The sequence below is a fragment of the Tupaia chinensis genome, unplaced genomic scaffold (assembly GCF_000334495.1).
Source record: "Tupaia chinensis unplaced genomic scaffold, TupChi_1.0 Scaffold147554_1, whole genome shotgun sequence".
NCBI classification, from domain to species: domain Eukaryota; kingdom Metazoa; phylum Chordata; class Mammalia; order Scandentia; family Tupaiidae; genus Tupaia; species Tupaia belangeri.
The window spans coordinates 240,789-259,084 of record NW_006207406.1 but is presented as its reverse complement, the minus strand read 5'-3'; the positions used below and the strand labels follow the sequence as shown (position 1 = coordinate 259,084).

The 18,296-nt window shown below is 41.1% G+C and overlaps 1 protein-coding gene across 2 annotated transcripts in view; it reads right to left on the bottom strand.

Moving 5' to 3' along the window:
- Nucleotides 1-1,263: 1,263 nt before the first annotated feature.
- Nucleotides 1,264-18,296, bottom strand: part of ARSK (arylsulfatase family member K) — a 42,660-nt gene continuing 25,627 nt past the window's right edge. For both annotated transcript variants that reach the window (XM_006169848.3, XM_027768834.1), the window contains 2 exons: nt 6,977-7,201; nt 1,264-2,594 (listed from right to left, as the gene is read on the bottom strand). In XM_006169848.3, coding sequence (XP_006169910.1) covers nt 2,302-2,594; nt 6,977-7,201 — 518 coding nt within the window. In that variant the 3' untranslated portion in view covers nt 1,264-2,301. The remainder of the gene's footprint in view (nt 2,595-6,976; nt 7,202-18,296) is intronic.

The window sequence follows — 18,296 nt, the reverse complement described above, 5'->3', positions numbered from 1 at the left end:
CTAGGGGTCACCACTGATCTCAGTTTGTTTTTATAACATTAGAATCTGTTAACTTAAAAAAAAAAAGTCAATAAGATTAGTCCCTCCTCGATACTTTTTTTCCATAATTTTATTAGTTATTTAAGACATTAATTTTTTCCATAAAAACTTTAAGGCCATTTAGTTTAAATAAAACAAACAAAAATCTCATTAGGAACAAAGTTAGAATTTCATGAACTTTATACATTAATTTTTGGGAAGTCATATTTTAGGATTAGGCCCCCCCGTCCTAGACTGTGCTGTCATTCCATGTTCATGTCTTGATTATATATTTCAACAGGACCTTACAGTGTTTTAAAGGTAAGCTCATCTTTCATTAAAACTTAAAGTATTTTATGGGCTGTCATAAGGTGAATGGCAAATTTTCCCTAATTTCCATCTTTACCCAGTGATTATTCTTGAAGATAATTTGTATATGCAGCCATTTAATAAATTTCATCAGGTCTACTCTTTTTTTTTTTTTTTTTAAGAGAGTTTTTTGCTACAGGGTGTGTGTGCTCACGCGAGAGACAGAGAGAGAGAAAGAAAGTGAAAAATCACCACCACCAACCCCAATGGGAGGCATAGCCATGCTACAATCCCTTCTCCTCTTGGGATCTTGGGCATGCAAACACATGCACCCGACCTGAGTTTTAAGTCATCGGGTCCAGGACTCGAACCGCAGTCAACTATGTGGGAATCCAGCAACATAACCATTACGCCATCTGCTGGTCCCTGTACTCATTTTTTTAAAAGTTTACTTATTTATTTTTTCCTTGAGTGAGAGAGGCAGAGAGAGTGAGAAAGACAGCAACCCCAAGAGCATCTGGATGCCATGATCCACCCCTGGTCCCCCTAGACATACTTTTTTTTTAACTCATAAATAATTTATTTTTTCAGTTAATATATTGTGCCCCTAGATATACTCTCCCTTTTTTTTGGAGAGGTTTTTGTCATAGGGCGCGTGCGCTCACCAGAAAGACAGAGATATAGAAAGCGAGAAATCACCCCCCAGAGGGGATGGGCACACTGCAATCCCTTCTCCATTCTCCTCTTGGGATCTTGGGCACACACACACATGTGCCCAGCATGAGTTTAAGCCACTGGGTCTGGGACTTGAACTGTGGTTGGCTACATGGGAGTCCAGCGTGACATAGCCATTATGCTAACTGCTGGTCCCCCCACCCACCCAGATATACTCTTGACCCAGTAATTTTACCATTTCATTTGTAAGTATCTACTTAAAAAAAAAAAAAAAAAAGAAAAAGCAGCAGTGGGATGCAGAACAATTATGCGCACTATGCATTTCTGTGGGGGGAAGGAAATATTTACATTTGTTTATAAATGCATGGCCAGTATAAGAATATTTGTACACCTATGGGCCAGCATGTGGTTTGGAAATAAAGGCACTGGATCCCACATGGTCAGCCATGTGGTTCAAGTCCCAGATCTGGAGGCTTGGAAACCATGTGGGCCTATGTAGATGTCTGCCCAAAAAATCCCAAGAGGAGAATGGAGGAGAAGGGACTAAAGCGTGGCAAATGCCCTGGGCGGGAGTGATTTATCACCTTCCCTCTCTCTCGCTTTTTCTCCCTGTATCTCTGGCAAGTGCATGCACCCTATAGAAAAAAAATATGTACGTACAATTCTCTGTAAATGTGTGGTCAGTCTCTGAAAGCAGGCAGGGGAAGGTGTCAGTAGCTGCCTTACAGAAGGGGGACCTGGGTGGCAGGGGACTGAGAAAGGAGGGAAACGTCATCAGCACGGTTGGCCCTTTTGTACCTTTTGAAGCTTTTACGTTGCGCTTTTTAAAATGTATCACTTATTTTAAAACGTAATAAAACCAGCTATACTCAAGGTCTATGTTCTATTATCAACAAATATTCCAAATGCTCCCATCAAATACATCCAAATGGTCCATTAAATATAAATAACTCATCAAACACCACCAAATACACATAACTACTTTATGGTCAGTAGGAAATAACTAGTAATTGTTAATAACTAGTAATTATTTAAATACATCCTACATTATTCAGAGGAATATAACTTTTATATTAGTGCTTCCATTCCTGTGAATTCCATTAAATTGTTTGAAGCTCGTAAAAATAAGATCTTAATCATAACCATTTCTGAAAATATCTAATTCTAGAATCACTGGCATTTTACTTTAAAATGTATTATGTTCTTCAAAAGTAAAAAATTCAGTAATTATGAAAACTTCATTAAAATACATAGTCTTGATTTTCAAACATATTTATGTGCAGCTGTAAAACAGTCTTATTATTGCTTGAGGAGTTTTGTATCAGTGTGGTTAAGCCACTCGCCAATGGCGCTTTCATACTTCCTTGGTTCTTTCAGCCAGTCCTGGTGCCACCGAAGGTTCGCTATGACATTGGAGTAATTTTGTCCTAAACTTTCTTTCCACTTGGTAAACTGCTCTTTATTGTACTGGTGGACAGAAGCAGAAACTTGAGGGTAGTTTATGATGGAACGAAGCTTCTGATCCAAAGAATAGGTAATTTCTGGAAATTTTAGAGCAATGTTTGTTAGTTCATCTGGGTCTGAGGAAAGATCTGGAAAAAAAAAAAGAAGTATCTTTCAAAATAGTTACCTACTAGGAAGTTTTGTCAGAATGTCATTATGACAAATAATACATCAGAATTTATTATTTTCAGTTTCTTTTTGTAAAATAAATTAAAGGACAATATTTATAGCTGGTAAAATAATACACCAAATGTCAAATAATCCTGCAATGTATTTGTAAGTTATCTTCCTTGCTATCATTGTCCTGCTAACCCACTTTATTCCCTATCCATTCTTAGACACAGAAAACCTCAAACCCTTATGGTTAGTAAGCTGGTGATGTGAGGGTGTGGGGTGACCAGGTCCAATACTCGTGCAGGTTCTTGTTTGGCATTTGTTAACGAGGAATTAGAAATGCTGACAGAGGAAAAGGATAGCAAGCGGAGTTTTACCGAAGAAGGAAAAGCTTCCAACACCATGGAAGGGGGCCCAAGCAGGTTGCTGCAGGTAGGCCAAAATGGCCTCCTCCTTTAGGATCCTAACAAGGAAGAAGACCTGTTTCTCTTTGAAATGGGTTACCAGTCCAAGTCCTGGACTCAAGACACCTGGGAGTCTTGAGTTACTCTCAGTCCCTGGAGAAGCCAGATGGTTGTTTTAGTTAATGACAGAGATTTCCTCATTTCTGTGTTCTGGACAGTGACTGGTTTTGGTGTTACTTTAGTCCAGCAACAGGGAGTCATAAATTCCCCTGAGATTTATAATGGGGATATAGTGAACATTTATCAGACCATAGAAAGTAAAACCACATGGGCCAGTAGATGGAGTGATGGTTAAGGTGTTGGACTCCCACATTGGCTAACCACAGTTCAAGTCTTGGACCTGACAACTTGATTTCTCTCTCTCTCTCTCTCTCTCTCTCTCTCTCTCTCTCTCTCTCTCTCTCTCTCTCTCTCTCTCTCTCTCTCTCTCTCTGTCGCTCTCTGGTGAGCACATGTGCCCTGTATTAAATTAAAAAGTAATAATAATAATAAATAAAATTAAATAAAAAATGGAATAAAAAAGGAAAATAAAACCACAGTAACTCCATTATGGGGAGCCCCTCCCCTATCTACCCATGAGTGGGGTATAACTCCTAACTCACAGGTTTTCTGGTTTTAAACTAATTCTTCCTCATCCCCCTCATATTTTGTCTACTCTGACATGCTTATATCGTTCCATTTCAACAGCCCCAGACATTTCACCTACGAAGACTGATTATGTAGACAAGTCACACTCTTGCAACTTCACTTAGCCTGAATTTTCTTTAGTGTTAGCATCTTTTGAGTGACCAGCAGTTGGTGTAATGGCTATGTCGATGGACCCTCATGTAGTTGACCGTGGTTTGAGTCTTGGACCTGGTGGCTTAAACTCACACCGGGCACATGTGCGTGTATTCTCAAGATCCCTGGGGAATGGAGGAGAAGGGATTGTGGCATGACCATCCCACGGTGGGGGGGGGGTGATTTCTCACTTTCTGTCTCTCTGTCTCTGTCTTTCTGGTGAGTGCACATGCCCTGATAGCAAAAACCTCTCCAAAAATAAATAAATAAATAAATAAATAAATAAATAAATAAATAAATAAATAAATAGAAACATTAATATTAGCATCTTGTGCTTCAGTTCTTGAAAGCTGCACTCAATACTGTCCATCTGAGCAAATAACCATGGAAATCACAGCTGCTCTCAATTATTCCATTGGAAAATAGAGTATTTCAGATTCATAAACAACCTTTTTATATATGGTGCGAGAAGACAGGATATAACCATGATGCCACTCTAGCTGGGAAAATGGCAAATCAAATATCTAATGTCAATTAGCTTCAAACAGTCAATGAATGCTGTTTGAGGAGGGAAAAATCTCTGCGGGCCTATTCGAGTGTATTAGTCGGGTAAGCCCTGGCTCTCCATATGTGATGAGACTTCAGAAAGTTCACAGAATAATGGAATTAAAGTATGAGCTCATTTTGGTGCAAAAATGTTCTGAAATCTATACATACTTTTTTCATAATATGCATTTTCTATAACTTTGGGAGACCCCTCGCATAACTTTGCTAAGTGACTTTAGATGACACCTCCTTAGGAAAGGGAAGTTGGTGAATAAACCCTAGAGCATATGGGAAAGACTGTGTCCCTCGTGGACTCTTTGATAATCATGTCTGCTTTTTACAGAGCATGGTGTTAAAAACCAAAATTTCAACATATTTCATTTAAAGATCTGATTGGTTTTTACTTAGTTATTCAAGAATTGAGCAGTATCCCATTGAGTGAGCTGAGCAGAAGAGGTGGGCTTTTCTGGTTGTTTTAGGCTACTAGGTTTTTTTTTTTTTTTTTTTTTTTTTCCCCCAGAGAGGTTTTTGCTATAGGATGCTTGCACTCACCGGAGAGACAGAGAGACAGAGAGATGAAAAGCAAGAAATCAACTCCCAGAGGGAATGGCCATGCCACAATTCCTTCTTCTCCATTCTCCTCTCAGGATTTTGGGCACACATGCACATGCGCCTGGTGTGTTTTAAGCCACCAGGTCTGGGACTCGAACCATGGTCTACAACATGGGAGTCCAGCAATGTAACCATTACACCATCTGCTGATCTGCTACAAGCTCTTTTTAAAAAACAAAAAAACAGAAAAACAAAAAAACCCTGACATGTAATTGTACATATTTGTAGGGTAAAATGTGATTTTTCAGTACAAGATGTAATGTGTAATATTCAACTATGGTAATGGCTATATTGATTTATATTCAAGATAAGATTTAGAGGCTGAAAAAGGCTGAAGAAAGCAGAAACCAGAAAAAAAGCAGATTGGTCACTACAAAGTGACTTTCCTTATAGGGCTAAAACAGAGGAGACGTTCTCATCATGACAGCTCTGAGAATCTGGGTCCTTTCTAACTGCTTACTGTGAATCTCTTTTGTTGGAAACTAGTCTGTTTTGTTTATTTTTAATTAAAAAGAAATTGATACAGGGTCCATGTGCTGACCAGAAAGAGAGAGAGCCCTCCAATGGGACGTGGTCATGCTGCCATCTCTTCTCCAGGTCTCCATCCACTGGGATTTTGGGCATGCACGTACATGGGCTTGGCATGGTTTTCAAGGTTCCAGCCCAGGATTCAAACTGCGATCGGCCATGAGGGATCCGGGTCCCTTGGTGACTAGGTCATGGGGCTGGCCTGAACTGTTTGTTTTAGTATGATCAGGGGGTGGCACGTAGCATGAGTGACGCCATCATGATTTGGTCTGGTCTGCTGGGCCTAGTGTGGGACCTCAGTCTAAGAAAATGGCCTCCCATACATTTCATTTGACATTGGTCAATGAGAACACGTCAGTTTTGACTGGGATAAAAATGTAAAGACTTCCCTTTGAAACCAAGAATCCCTTGCTCTTAGAGTTAAGAGGATTAATCAGTTTGGACCCTAGAGAATTATTTCGAGTTAATAATTTTGACATTTGTAATTGGGAAGGGAACTTAGGGAGAAATAAATATAAATGGCTTTAGCTAAAGAATAAGTAAAACCTTAAATCCGATAATGATTTTAAAAAATTAATTCACTGAGCAGTAAAGCTGGAAGGCATATTTATAGGGTGGAAGGAGTACAGATTTTGAAGGTAGACCTGCATTGGAATTGTAGTTTTGCTGTCTCTTAGCTGTGAGATCTTAACATAGGTATCCGAATTTTTCTGACGCCCCTAGTCTCCTTCTCTATAGAATGAGAACAATGATACTATTTTATAGGGTTGTGGTGAACATTAACTCATATATTAGACTGTCAGGCTCCGTAAGAGATAGGCATTTATCCTTCAGTATAGGTGAGACATAGGAACAACGAGAAGGTGTTCACTACTGATCAGGAAAGATAACCACAAGTGTTAAAGACACCCCGAGGACCAGCAGATGGTGTAGCAGTTATGCCACAGAACTTGCACATGGCCGACCACAGTTCGAGTCCCAGACCTGGTGGCTCAAAACTCATGCTGGGCGCGTGTGCATAAGTGCCCAAGATCCTAAGAGAAGAATGGCAAAGATGAGATTGTGGCATGGCCATTCCCCCTGGGGGGGCATGATTTCTCACTTTCCCTCTCACCCCCCACCAAGTGCATGTGCCCAAAGGCAAAAACCTCCACACACACAAAAACACAAAAGAAAACACCCTGATCAGAGACAACAGGGGTTTCAATCATGAGACCCAAATCAACAGCCTGAGTGCACCATCTCTGAAATCTGGATGCTGATTTGCAAATAAGCTTCTTCTGACATGGGCAACCTTCTGTAGAGTGCCCCAGCATAGGCAGCGGCAGATAGTCACCTCCTTAGCAGTGACGACTGGCTCTCTGGCGCACCACTCGGTGAGTCAGCTCATTACACGTATCGCACTAACAGTATGTCAACACATTTACCAAAGAGCTGTGGCGACACCGAAGCACCATCGGAGTAGGCTATGTACTTCCACTGCTTAGTTCGGAGCATGTAGGTGGACGCATTTGCATTACATCCGTGGAATTCACTCAGAATCCAGGGAGGACGTAGGTCTTGGAGTTTCTGTTCATTTTTAAATGTTTCTGATGATAATGGCAACAAAGAGTATCCACTCAAGTTCTGAGGCACAGGAATTCCAGCAATATCTATGTAATAAAAATAACAAAATATTGTAAAATAGCTCATTCAGCACTTGAAAATAGATAATATCACTATTTACATTTATTTTAACATCATTCAAAGTCACAAAGACTGGAGATTGTATATAAGTTTTTGTCAGGATTTGGGGCATGCACACAAACATATCCAGCATATTTCTCAAGCCCCGAAGGCTGAGACTTGAACTGCATGCTTGGCCATGTGGGATCCAGCTTCCTTAATTACTAGGCCACGGGCTGGCCCTGTATATGGGTTTTTGTAAACGGACTGCCTAGACACGATTGCTTATTTCACTAGTCATGCAACCTTGGGCAAGTTGTTAACTTTTCTGAACCTCAATTTCTTCCTCTGTGAAAGTGAAAAATAAGGGCCAGGAGGGAGTGTGGTGATTAAGGTGCTAAATCCCACATGGCCAACTGCTTAGTTTAAGCCCTAGACCTGGCAGCTTGAAAATACGTCAGCCGCGTGTGCGTGTGTGCCCAAAGTCCTGAGAGGAGAATGGAGAAGGGACTGCAATCCCCTCTGGGGGTTTCTTTCTCACTTTCTCTCTGTCTCTCTCTGCCTCTCTCTGATGAGCACATGTGCCCGATTGCAAACTACAGAAAAAAAAGAAAAAGATAATAGCACTTGTATCTCATTGGTTCATTTTAGGTTTAAATAAGATAATTCCTGTGAAAATTTAAGAACAGTGTCTGGCACACAGGAGCCATAAACAAATATAAGTCTTTTTTTCTGAATGATGAAATAGTCATGGTTGTTTCTCAAAGTGTGTCCATGTGCATTAAGGGTCCTATATGAGAAAGGGGGTTAGTAGTCACACACGTTTGCTGATCAATGGTTAAACAAAACTAAATAGGCAAATTTACTGTAGATAGGCATTCATTGTTGATGTGTATCATAAACATTCAAGAGTGGAATATAGTAAACCACATGTACCCTAAGTTACCTGGTGACAGGGCTTTTTTTTTACTCCCAAGTAGCATCTTAAGGGACTAGATTTTTTGGTAAAACATGCCTTGGGAAATCCTGGATTATAGTGCTTGAGGGAAAAGTAATTTAATTTTTCACTTCTCAAATATAGACTCATAGAGATAGTATGAGAAATGCCCAACTTAAAAACATGTTGTATTTGGCTGTACAGTTCAAGTCCTGGACCCAGTGGCTGGAAACTCATGCTGGCCATGTGTACGCATGCCCAAAATCCCAAGAGGAGGATGGAGGTGAGGGATTATGTACAGTATGGCCATCCCCCTTAGGGGGGTGATTTCTCATTCCCGCCCCTCTGTCTCTCTCTCTCTAGCGAGCTCATGCACCCTACTGCAAACAAACAAACAAACAAACAAAAAACAACCAGGTTGTATTTTTAAAAGTTGTTTTTAAGGTATTTGTTTGGACCTCAAATTGCCTTCTTTCCATAGAAAAATTACCACTAATTATGGCTGTGTACTCAGGATGGTTAAAAAATGAGTCTGCAATTGCCTCCCACACCCTTTTTCTTGTTTCAGTGTTCCATGGTGTTATATATTCATTAAATATTTCCAATGACAAATAGAAAGTATGTCTGTAATGTGAGAAATTAAATAAAACTCAGTAGGAAAATTAATGTAACTTGACTGTATTTGAGGAAAAACAGGTTAAAGGAGAATAAAGAAGCAGACAGATCTCTGTAAGTCTTTTGAAGGTATCTGTTTTACATATAACTTGATTAGAAAATTTGTATCTTCAGCCCAGCCAGGTGGCTTGGTGGTTACGGTGGCTCAATCCTACATAGCTAACTGTGTGTTTCAAATCCCGGATTAGGCGGCATGAAAAATGCTGGCATATGTGCATGTATGCCCCAAATCCAGAGAACAGAGAAGGGATTATGGTGTGGCCAACCCTGCTTGGGGGAGTTTTCTCACTTTCGCTCTGTCTTTCTGGCAGGTACAAGTGCCTTCTTTTATTTAAAAAATTTTTTTAGAGAAAGTTTTGCTATAGGGTACATGCACTTGCTGGAGAGGCCTAGAGAGACAGAGAAAGTGAGAAATCATCCCCAAGGGGCATGGTCAAGCTCCAATCCCTTCTCCCCATTTAGTTCTTGGGCTTTTGGGCACACATGCACATGTGCCGGGCCTGAGTTTCAAAAGGCCAAGTCTGGGATTCGAACTGTGGTCAATCAGGTGGGAGTCCAGTGACATAACCACTATGCTAACAAATTAAAAAAATTAATTTTCCATTTTCCTTGGAATAGGTCTATTAGAAGCACTAATATGCCAGTCAATCAGAATTAGGGACCTTTGAAAAAACAATTGCTAGAGGGTGCATGCTTGAGAGAGAGAAACAGAGAGAGAGAGGGGGAAAGTGGGGGATGACCATCCCTCGTGGGGGATGACCATGCCACAATCTTTTCTCCACCATGTCTCCTGTTGAGATTTTGGGTACACACGTACATGTGCTGAGTGTGTTTGTCAAGTCACTGGGTCTGGGACTTGAACTGCACAGCCGACCATGTGGAATCCAGCTGCCTTAACCACTATGCCACTGCCTGCCTAAGACTTTCTCAATTCACAAATAAATAAGGAAAGGAAGAAAAGAGACGTATTTCCAAGATAATTGGTTAAAATTATAAAGGAGGTCAGCCATACACACCACGGCATACGGGAACCACATGGGAATGTCCCGGGTTGGTGTCCCCAGGCCTCCCTGTGCCTGTGGGTGTGCTCATGACCCTGATCTCTGCTGGCTGAGGCTGCGGGGGTAGGATCGGGGCATGAAGCCCCTTCTCGGGGTGTTCGTTTCTATCTCCTTTTCTCATGCAAGAAACGAATAAAAACCAAAACGAACACAAACCCAACAAAACAAAAAGATATAAAAAGGAGAGAGGATGTTAGAGAGGATAGCCACAAGGGAGAGGCACGGCCTGACAGGAAACGAACTGTGCTGCGGGAGAAGAAAGCAAGCAGCCAGGGAGGACGCTGAGTGAGGGAGTCTGTGTGACAGCCCTCACACCACTAGGAAGGGAGCACCGCGACGAGGCCGCAGACGGGAGAGAGGAGGCCTTTGAGGATGGCTGGCCAGCAGGGACCAAGCGGAATATACTACGGGATGCCTAGGGGAAGCTCCTGTATTCAGCCCGTTAATAACCTTTAATATTTAGATACATCTTATGTCATACATGCCCATACCCTAATTTTCCTAAAGAAGCTTGGGAGACTAAGAAAATTCACAGTTCTCCTATGTTCCTACAGGAGTCAGTAGTAAAGTAGAATAAAAGTTCACTCAAGTGTTCATTTTTGCAATCATTCCCCATCAAACCAGGTGAGACAGGAACAAAGAGGTGGGAGACAGAAACCAGGTCAACATTAAGGACAAAACTCCACAGAGAGACTGAGACAGGAGTCGGAGGGAGGGACAGGGGAACCAGGCCAACCCCGATAACTAAACTTCACACAAAGAGAATCCATACAGCTCCTGTCTGCCAATGCTGTAGAGTGGCTTCATGGTCACGCAGGTGCAATAGCGCCCCACGGGACGAACAGGCCTCTGTGCCATTAGCACGGTCAAAACACATCTCTGGGAGAAGATTTTACATACTAATGACACATGGGTGTATTTTCAAGAATGTCCACCTAGAGAGCTTGTGCACAAATGTGCACCCTTACAGGGGTCCTCAAGATCACCCCTAGACCCTAAAAGCCCACCCCTTTTATGAACAGGCATGCAAATCTCCCATCAAGGGACATCCCAAAGGTTCCTGGCACTGTCTCCTAGGGCGCAGTTGGCTCTGGCTGTGGAGTGTGCTCTCAGCTCTGCTCAATTAATCTGCTTTGCTATTCCACTCACACTTGAATTCTTCCCTGTGACCAAGTCAAGAACCTGAGAGTCTCACCCTGGTGACACAGGCACTGTTCTAGGTACAGGGAAACAACAGGGAACCACAGATAAGCTCTCCGAGAGCTGACACCCTAATGTGGGAGACGAACAGGTCAGATGGGGCGGGGTGCGATGAGATACACAGAAGCAAGAGGGAGATGAGAGTGAGGGCAGGCGTGTGTCTGTGGGCATCTCCCATGCTGTGGTCAGGGACGGCCTCTCTGTTAAGGTGACATTTAAACAGACCCGAGGAAGGCCTAGAGTGAGCACTATAGAGACCTGAGGGAGGGGCATTCCCCCAAGGAAAAGCAGGTGTCAAGTCCCAGGGGCAGGAACGTGCTTGTCCACTTCCCAAACGCCAAGGAAGCCTGTCTGACAGGAGCACAGGAGGTGAGGGGTATGACTGTAAGAGATGAGCTGGGGAAGCCAAGAGCTCACGTTGGGTTTCCAGTCCCATTGAAGACCTTGGATTTTCTTTTCCTTTATGAAGATTTTTGCCATAGAATATATGCGAGACAGAGAGAGAAAGTGAGAAATCACCCTCAGGGGAGATGGCCATGCCACAATCCCTTCTCCCCCATTTGTCTCTCAGGATTTTGGACAGGCATGCACATGCGTCTGGCTTGATTTTCAAGCCACTGAGTCTCGGACTTGAACTGTGGTCATCCATGTGGGAGTCCAACACCTTAACTATCATATCACCCAGTGGCCCCAAGACCTTGGATTTCTTTTTTTAGGAGAGATTTTTGCTTTAGGGTAGGTGCACTTGCTGGAGAGACAGAGACAGAGACACAGAAACAGAAAGTGAGAAATCACCCCAGGGGACGACTATGCCACAATCCCTTCTCTTCCATTTTCTTGGAATTTTGGGCATGCATGCACATACACTTGGTGTGAGTTTCAAGCTGCCAGGTCTGGGACTCAAACTCTGTTCAGCCTTGTGGGAGTCCAGTGAGGAAACCATTACACCATTTGCTGGTCCTAAGACCTTGGATTTTTACTCTAGGTGAACCGGGGAAATCTGTAGAGGATTTTGAGCAGAAATATGACACAGTCTGATGTTAGTTACTGAATTGTCTAAAAGTGGGTCCTGGCAGAAGGTAGGAGAGAGTTAGAAAGCTCTTATAGAAGTCCGGGTAAGAGGTAACAGTGACTTAACTTAAGTTTCTAGACTATTACTGAGAGTAACTTATTTATTTATTTTTAATTTGCTATAGGGTACATGCACTCACTGGAGTCAGAGAGAAAGTGAGAAAGCACCTCCAGGTAGGATGATCATGCTGCAATCCCTTCTCCTCTATTCTCTCAGGATCTTTGGCACACTTGCACAAATATCCAGCATGTTTTCAGGCTGCCAGTTCTGGGACTTGAACCACACAGTTGGCCATATAGGATCCAGTGGATTTAACCACCAGGCCACTTGGCTGGCCCTTATTGAGAATAATTTATCTTGGCAATTTGATGTAGAAAATGTTTGCTGGGGCCAGTAGGTGGCGTGGTGGTTGGGGTGCTGGACTCCTACATGGTCAGCAGCGGTTTGAGTCCTGGACCTGGTGACTTGCTTTCTCACTTCCCTCTCTCTTTCTCTCTCTGTTTTTCTTTGGTCAAATTAAAAAATAATAATAAATAAAATAAAATAATTCTTTTAAAAAGTGTTTACTAAATGTTTTATTTATTAATTTTTCTGGGCCTCAGAAAACTGGGTTTTAATTTCTTATGTATTTATTGATGATCTTCTTAAACCACTCTTCAAAAAGCTCTGATTTTCATTTAAAACCACTTTTCATTTTTATTTCTTCTACCCAGCCTGCCATTCTAATTCCATTTTAAGTAAATTTCCTCTTTCTTAGCAGTATCAGCAGTTTGGAAATCACTGTAGGCTTCTTAATAAAGAGTGACTTAAATTTAAGCAGTAAACAAATGGGCAGAAGCATAGACCTGGATATGCATGATGGTCTTCTGAAGGAAGACAGTCTAATTCTTCCCGATCATAGCAGAAGATGAGGGGTTAGACTGCTATGGCAATGTGCAAACCAGACCCAGTTTTTAAAGCATACCTAAGAAGAATAAAACATATTCACGATAATTATATCGAACATTTCATTGTTTGCCATGTTACAGGCACTGTTCTAAACTATAAAACAGCCACTACTATTTCTCTTTGTTTATGAGAAAATTTCAGACCAGAGATGTTAAGCAACTCACCCAACATCACGCAGTTAGTAACTATTGAGGAGGGGGTGGAACTCCGATAGTCTGTCTCCAAGGGTCTCTATAAACTTTAATATTACTCCATAAGTCTTGCTTTACTGTAGTTGCTCAATTTCATAAACAATAAAAACACAACAGTTTATGGAGAATGCCTGCCCATCCCCGGTCTTTCACTAAGAACCTACAATAAGGAGAGTTTTGAAGTGTAACTCATTCAAAATTAAGTATTCTTTTTTTATTTTTTTTGGAGAGGTTTTTGCTATAGGGCATGTGTGCTCGCCAGAAAGAGAGAGACAGAGAGACAGAAAGCGAGAAATCACCCCCAGGGGGGATGGCCACGTGGCAATCCCTTCTCCCCCAATTCTCCTCTTGGGATCTTCGGCACACACACACACACACACACACACGCACACACATGCCTGGCATGAGTTTAAGCCACTGGGTCCAGGACTCGAACCGCAGTCAACTACATGGGAGTCCAGCGACACAGCCATTACACTAACTGCTGTTCCCCAAAATTAAATATTCTTTTAAATATGATTTTATTTTTATATAATTACATTCTCATGATTAAATATATGTGGGCTTATCTTTTAAGTGGAAGGAAGGCAGGTCTTTTACAAAAAGATGAGTCATAAAAAGAAAAAAATTAACATTAAAAACAAGTTTAAAAGTGAAAATCAAAACAATTAATTTCAAGATGAGAGTACCTTCATTGATTACTAAGTTAAAGGTGCTGATACTAGTTATTAGAGAAGAAAAACATTTCTGGGGACTTATTTTTAAAGCATAATCTCTGGAATGATTACATTAGCTTTAATACTATAATGAACTATAATGAATTCCCATTCATAATAATCCCTTTGGGGCCAGGATTAGGAAATGATACTGTGATAGTATACGATAAAGGATCTATGAGCTAAACTAAGAATGCTCTTCCAATTTTTTTTAAGAATTATTTTATTTAACTTTATTTATTTATTCATTTATTTTAATTTGACCAGAAAGGGACAGAGTGTGAGAGAGAGAAAGAAAGTGAGAAAGCAAGCTGCCAGGTCTGGGACTCAAACCATGGTTGGCCATGTGGTAATGTCCAGAGCTCTAACCACCATGCCACTTGCTGGTCCCCTGCTCTTCTGATTTTATCAGAACATATCCAGGTCCAGGGCGCCGCTGCACAATACTGGAGTGACCCAGTATTGTAAGAGGCCCAGGTTTGGATCTTGGGTCAAGGGAACATTCTGGGTATGCCTGTGATCCTGGCTGGGAGGCTGGGGAGAGGATCACAGTGTGGGAGACCCCATCTAGGGTTCCTTTCTCTCTCACACACACACTCATGAAAAAAAGAAAGTTAAAAGATACATAAAAAAGTACTTTTAAAAAACCATTCATAAATTCAGACTTTTAAATGAAAGAAAGCATTGTTGCATCTTAAATTTCTATAGACTGTTACTTTTTAAAAATTTTTGTCAGTGGGTAGTGTGCTTGCTGGAGGGAGACAGAGAGAGATTAAGTGAGAAATAATCCACCAGGGAGGATGGCCACACTGTAATCCCTTCTCCACTCTCCTGTTGGGATTTGGGGCATGCACACACATGAGCCTGACATGTTTTCAAGACACCAGGTCAGGAACTGAATCAGAGTCTGCCATGTGGGATCCACACCACCTGCTGGCCCTCAATAGACTATTACTAGTACAGTGTGTTTATTCCAGTAAGAATCTCAATTAGTTTTTCCTATTCAATATATTTCTATTGAAGGTCTTTCAAATCACTATCTTTTATATGATATTTCTAAGGTCCATAAAATAAAAAGAGAGGAGAAGAATGAATGGAGGCTTTGATTTGAGAAGTTTAGTCCCATATTCTTTGTGTAGAAACAAACACACATAAAATAACAGAGCTACAGCTAAGGCAGTGCAGAAAGGATCTTTAGAATTCTAAGAATAAATTACAGCTTCCATCTGCTTTAAGCTCCTAAGTGGTTAGAGAAATCACAAAATAAGCCCTTCATAGATAATTTGTTAAAATGTGTGTAAGTTAACTTGTTAAACTGAGGTGAGACAGCGCGTTGTCCCTTAGGTTTAATTTTAAGTTAATCACTACTAAGTGGGGTAAACTCTTCCACCACTGAGGAGATTTCATTTTAAAGGGTTGAATTGAACATCACATTAAACATGGACCATTAGAATGAGCTTTGCTTTATTTGCTATTAAGGTTAAGCAACATACTCAATTCATGCCTATAAATTTTGGTCTGTTCGACTGTTAATACTACCCTTTTCCTCTTAACAAACACCAACAAACCAAATCTGTTTATATAATTTTAAAGCCTACATTTTCTGTTTAGTAATACATTTTTGTATGGAAACTATATATACTATATATGCTATATATACACATATATACACATCACTTCACTTTTTAAAACTATATATACTAAATATACACTATATATACACATCATTTCACTTTTTAAAGTGGAATTGACTATATTTTACCCAAACCATTACTATTAGACATTCACACTGTTTTAAATAATTGTTTATTTAACTTTATTTATTTTTATTATTTTAAAATTTGATATAGGGCATGTGTACTTACTGGAGAGAGACACATAGAGAGGGAGAAGGTGAGAAAGCAAGCCGCCAGGTCCAGGACTTGTACTTGGTCATGTGGAAGTCCAGCACCTTGACTACTATACCACCTGCTGACCTCCCTCATTCTTTTTTCTTTCTTTTTTAGATGTTTTTGCCTTAGGGTATGTGAGCTAGAAAGAGAGAGAGAGACAAAGACAGAGACAGAGCCAGCGAGAGGGAAAGTGAGAAATCACACCCTAGGAGGGATGGCCATGACACAACTTGACACAATCCCTTCTCCTCCATTTTCCTCCTAGGTCTTCCATTTTCCTCCTGGGATTTTGGGCACACATTCACACATGCCTGGTGTGAGTTTCAAGCCACCAGTCCGGGATGCAAACCACAGTTGGCCATGTAGGAGTCCAGCGACACAACTGCTATGCCATCTGCTGGTCCCTCTCATTCTTTCTTAATGCTATACTAAATACCCGTGGAGACGAAGAGTTGTGTATTTCTGTAGGTTATATAGAAATTCCTAAAATTGGAATTTCTAGGCCAAAGGTAGGCACAATTTTTAGGAAATTTTGAGCAGAATGCAACATTTGCCTCTAAAAGTTTGTGCCAGTTTATATTCCCAGCAGCAGTATATGAAAAGGCCTATTTCTAATATAAGATTTTTCTTATTCTTTTTTTTTTTTCCTTTTTTTGGAGAGGTTTTTGCTATAGGGTGCATGCACTTGCCAGAAAGACAGAGAGAGACAGAGAGACAGAAAGTGAGAAATCACTCCCCCAGGGGGGATGGCCACACCACAATCCCCTCTCCTCCATTCTCCTCTCGAGGTCTTGGGCACACAGGCACACATGCCCGGAGTGAGTTCAAGCCACTGGGTTGACTACATGGGAGTCCAGCCACACAGCCATCATGCCAACTATTTGCCCCAATAAAATAATTCTTTAAAAAAGAGAGAGAGAGAAAAGAACAAGTCTATCCCTAACATATCTTTGCAAACTCAGTATGTGAAAGAAAAATGGTATGTTCTGTTTTAATGGCTACTGAGTTTGAATCTTTATCAATATCTTGGCCATTTGTATGTCTTCTTGAGAACTGTTTGTTCATATCTTTTGGTTAGTAAGATATTTGTTGTCTTCTTGCAGATTGAAAAGAGCTGGATGGAGATTAAAACTTTACCATTTATATAAAGGTTATTTTTATTTATTTGTAGTAGTGTGTATATGTGTGTGTGTGTGTGTGTGTGTATGTGTGCATGAGAGGGAGGGAGAGAGAGGGAAGGAAGAGAGAGAGAGAGACAGAGACAGAGAGAGATGCAGTTCTAAAGACTAGGTCACGCTGTGAGCCCCTTCAGGCAGCACCAGGACCCTGGGCCCGCATGCACATACTCAGTGTGTTTTTAGGCTGATCGGGCTGGGGACACAAATCATAGTCCACATGTAGCTTTCAGCTCTGCAGTATAGTAATTATCAGCTGTGCCACAGAAGCCGGGCCTAGAAAGGTTCATTTTAAATAAATAATCCTGTTATAATATTGTTTCTTGGGTCCAACATAAGATTCCTGTTATATCCCTTCTATCTGTCTTTTTAAATTTTCTGAAAATTTCTTTCATCAGCTAGAGAGATGGAGAGAGCAGAGACAGCACTCCCAACAGAGTCTTGATGGTACAATCCATCCTAGCATCTGCCAGCCCTGTATCATGGGCCCATGCGTGCCACTGTATTCAGGGTGGTCCCTGGACATGAACCGGGAACCCTCCCATGTGGGTTATTTTATTTTTATTTCCTTCAGCACCACCATTTATACCCTCCTTGCATCTTTTTCTTTCCACCTGCCTTGAGTTAGTACCCAGTTAAAAACACACTTCGCACTTCAGTGTTCTTTTTTGTTTGTTTGTTTGTTTTTAATAAAAACTCACACACATGGGACAAGCAGATGGTGTAATGGTTATTGCTGGACTCCCACGTAGTCGACTGTGGTTTGAGTCCTGGATCCAGTGGCTTAAAACTCACACTGGGTGTGTGTGCGTCATGCCCGAGATCCTGAGAAGAGAATAGAGGAGAAGGGATTGAGGTGTGGCCATCTCCCTTGGGGGTGATTTCTCGCCTTTGTTCTCTCTGTCTCCAGTGAGTGCACATGCCCTATAGCAAAAATCTCTCTCCAAATGGGGGAAAAAAAACCCCCAAAAAACCTCATGCACGAGTTTTATTTTCCATTCCTTTATTCCCTAAAAATCATATAAGTTCAGCTTTTCTCCTTCTGATAATAAAAGAAATATTTATTATGAAACACATTATAAACTGTACTAAGCCCTGAAAATGTTAATCTAATTTTCAGTTTATAATTGGAAAGGCACTTATTTTTGGTTTCATTTCCTTTACTCTTTTGGGCAGGTCTAATTAACACATAATCAAAATGCTATTAATAGAATA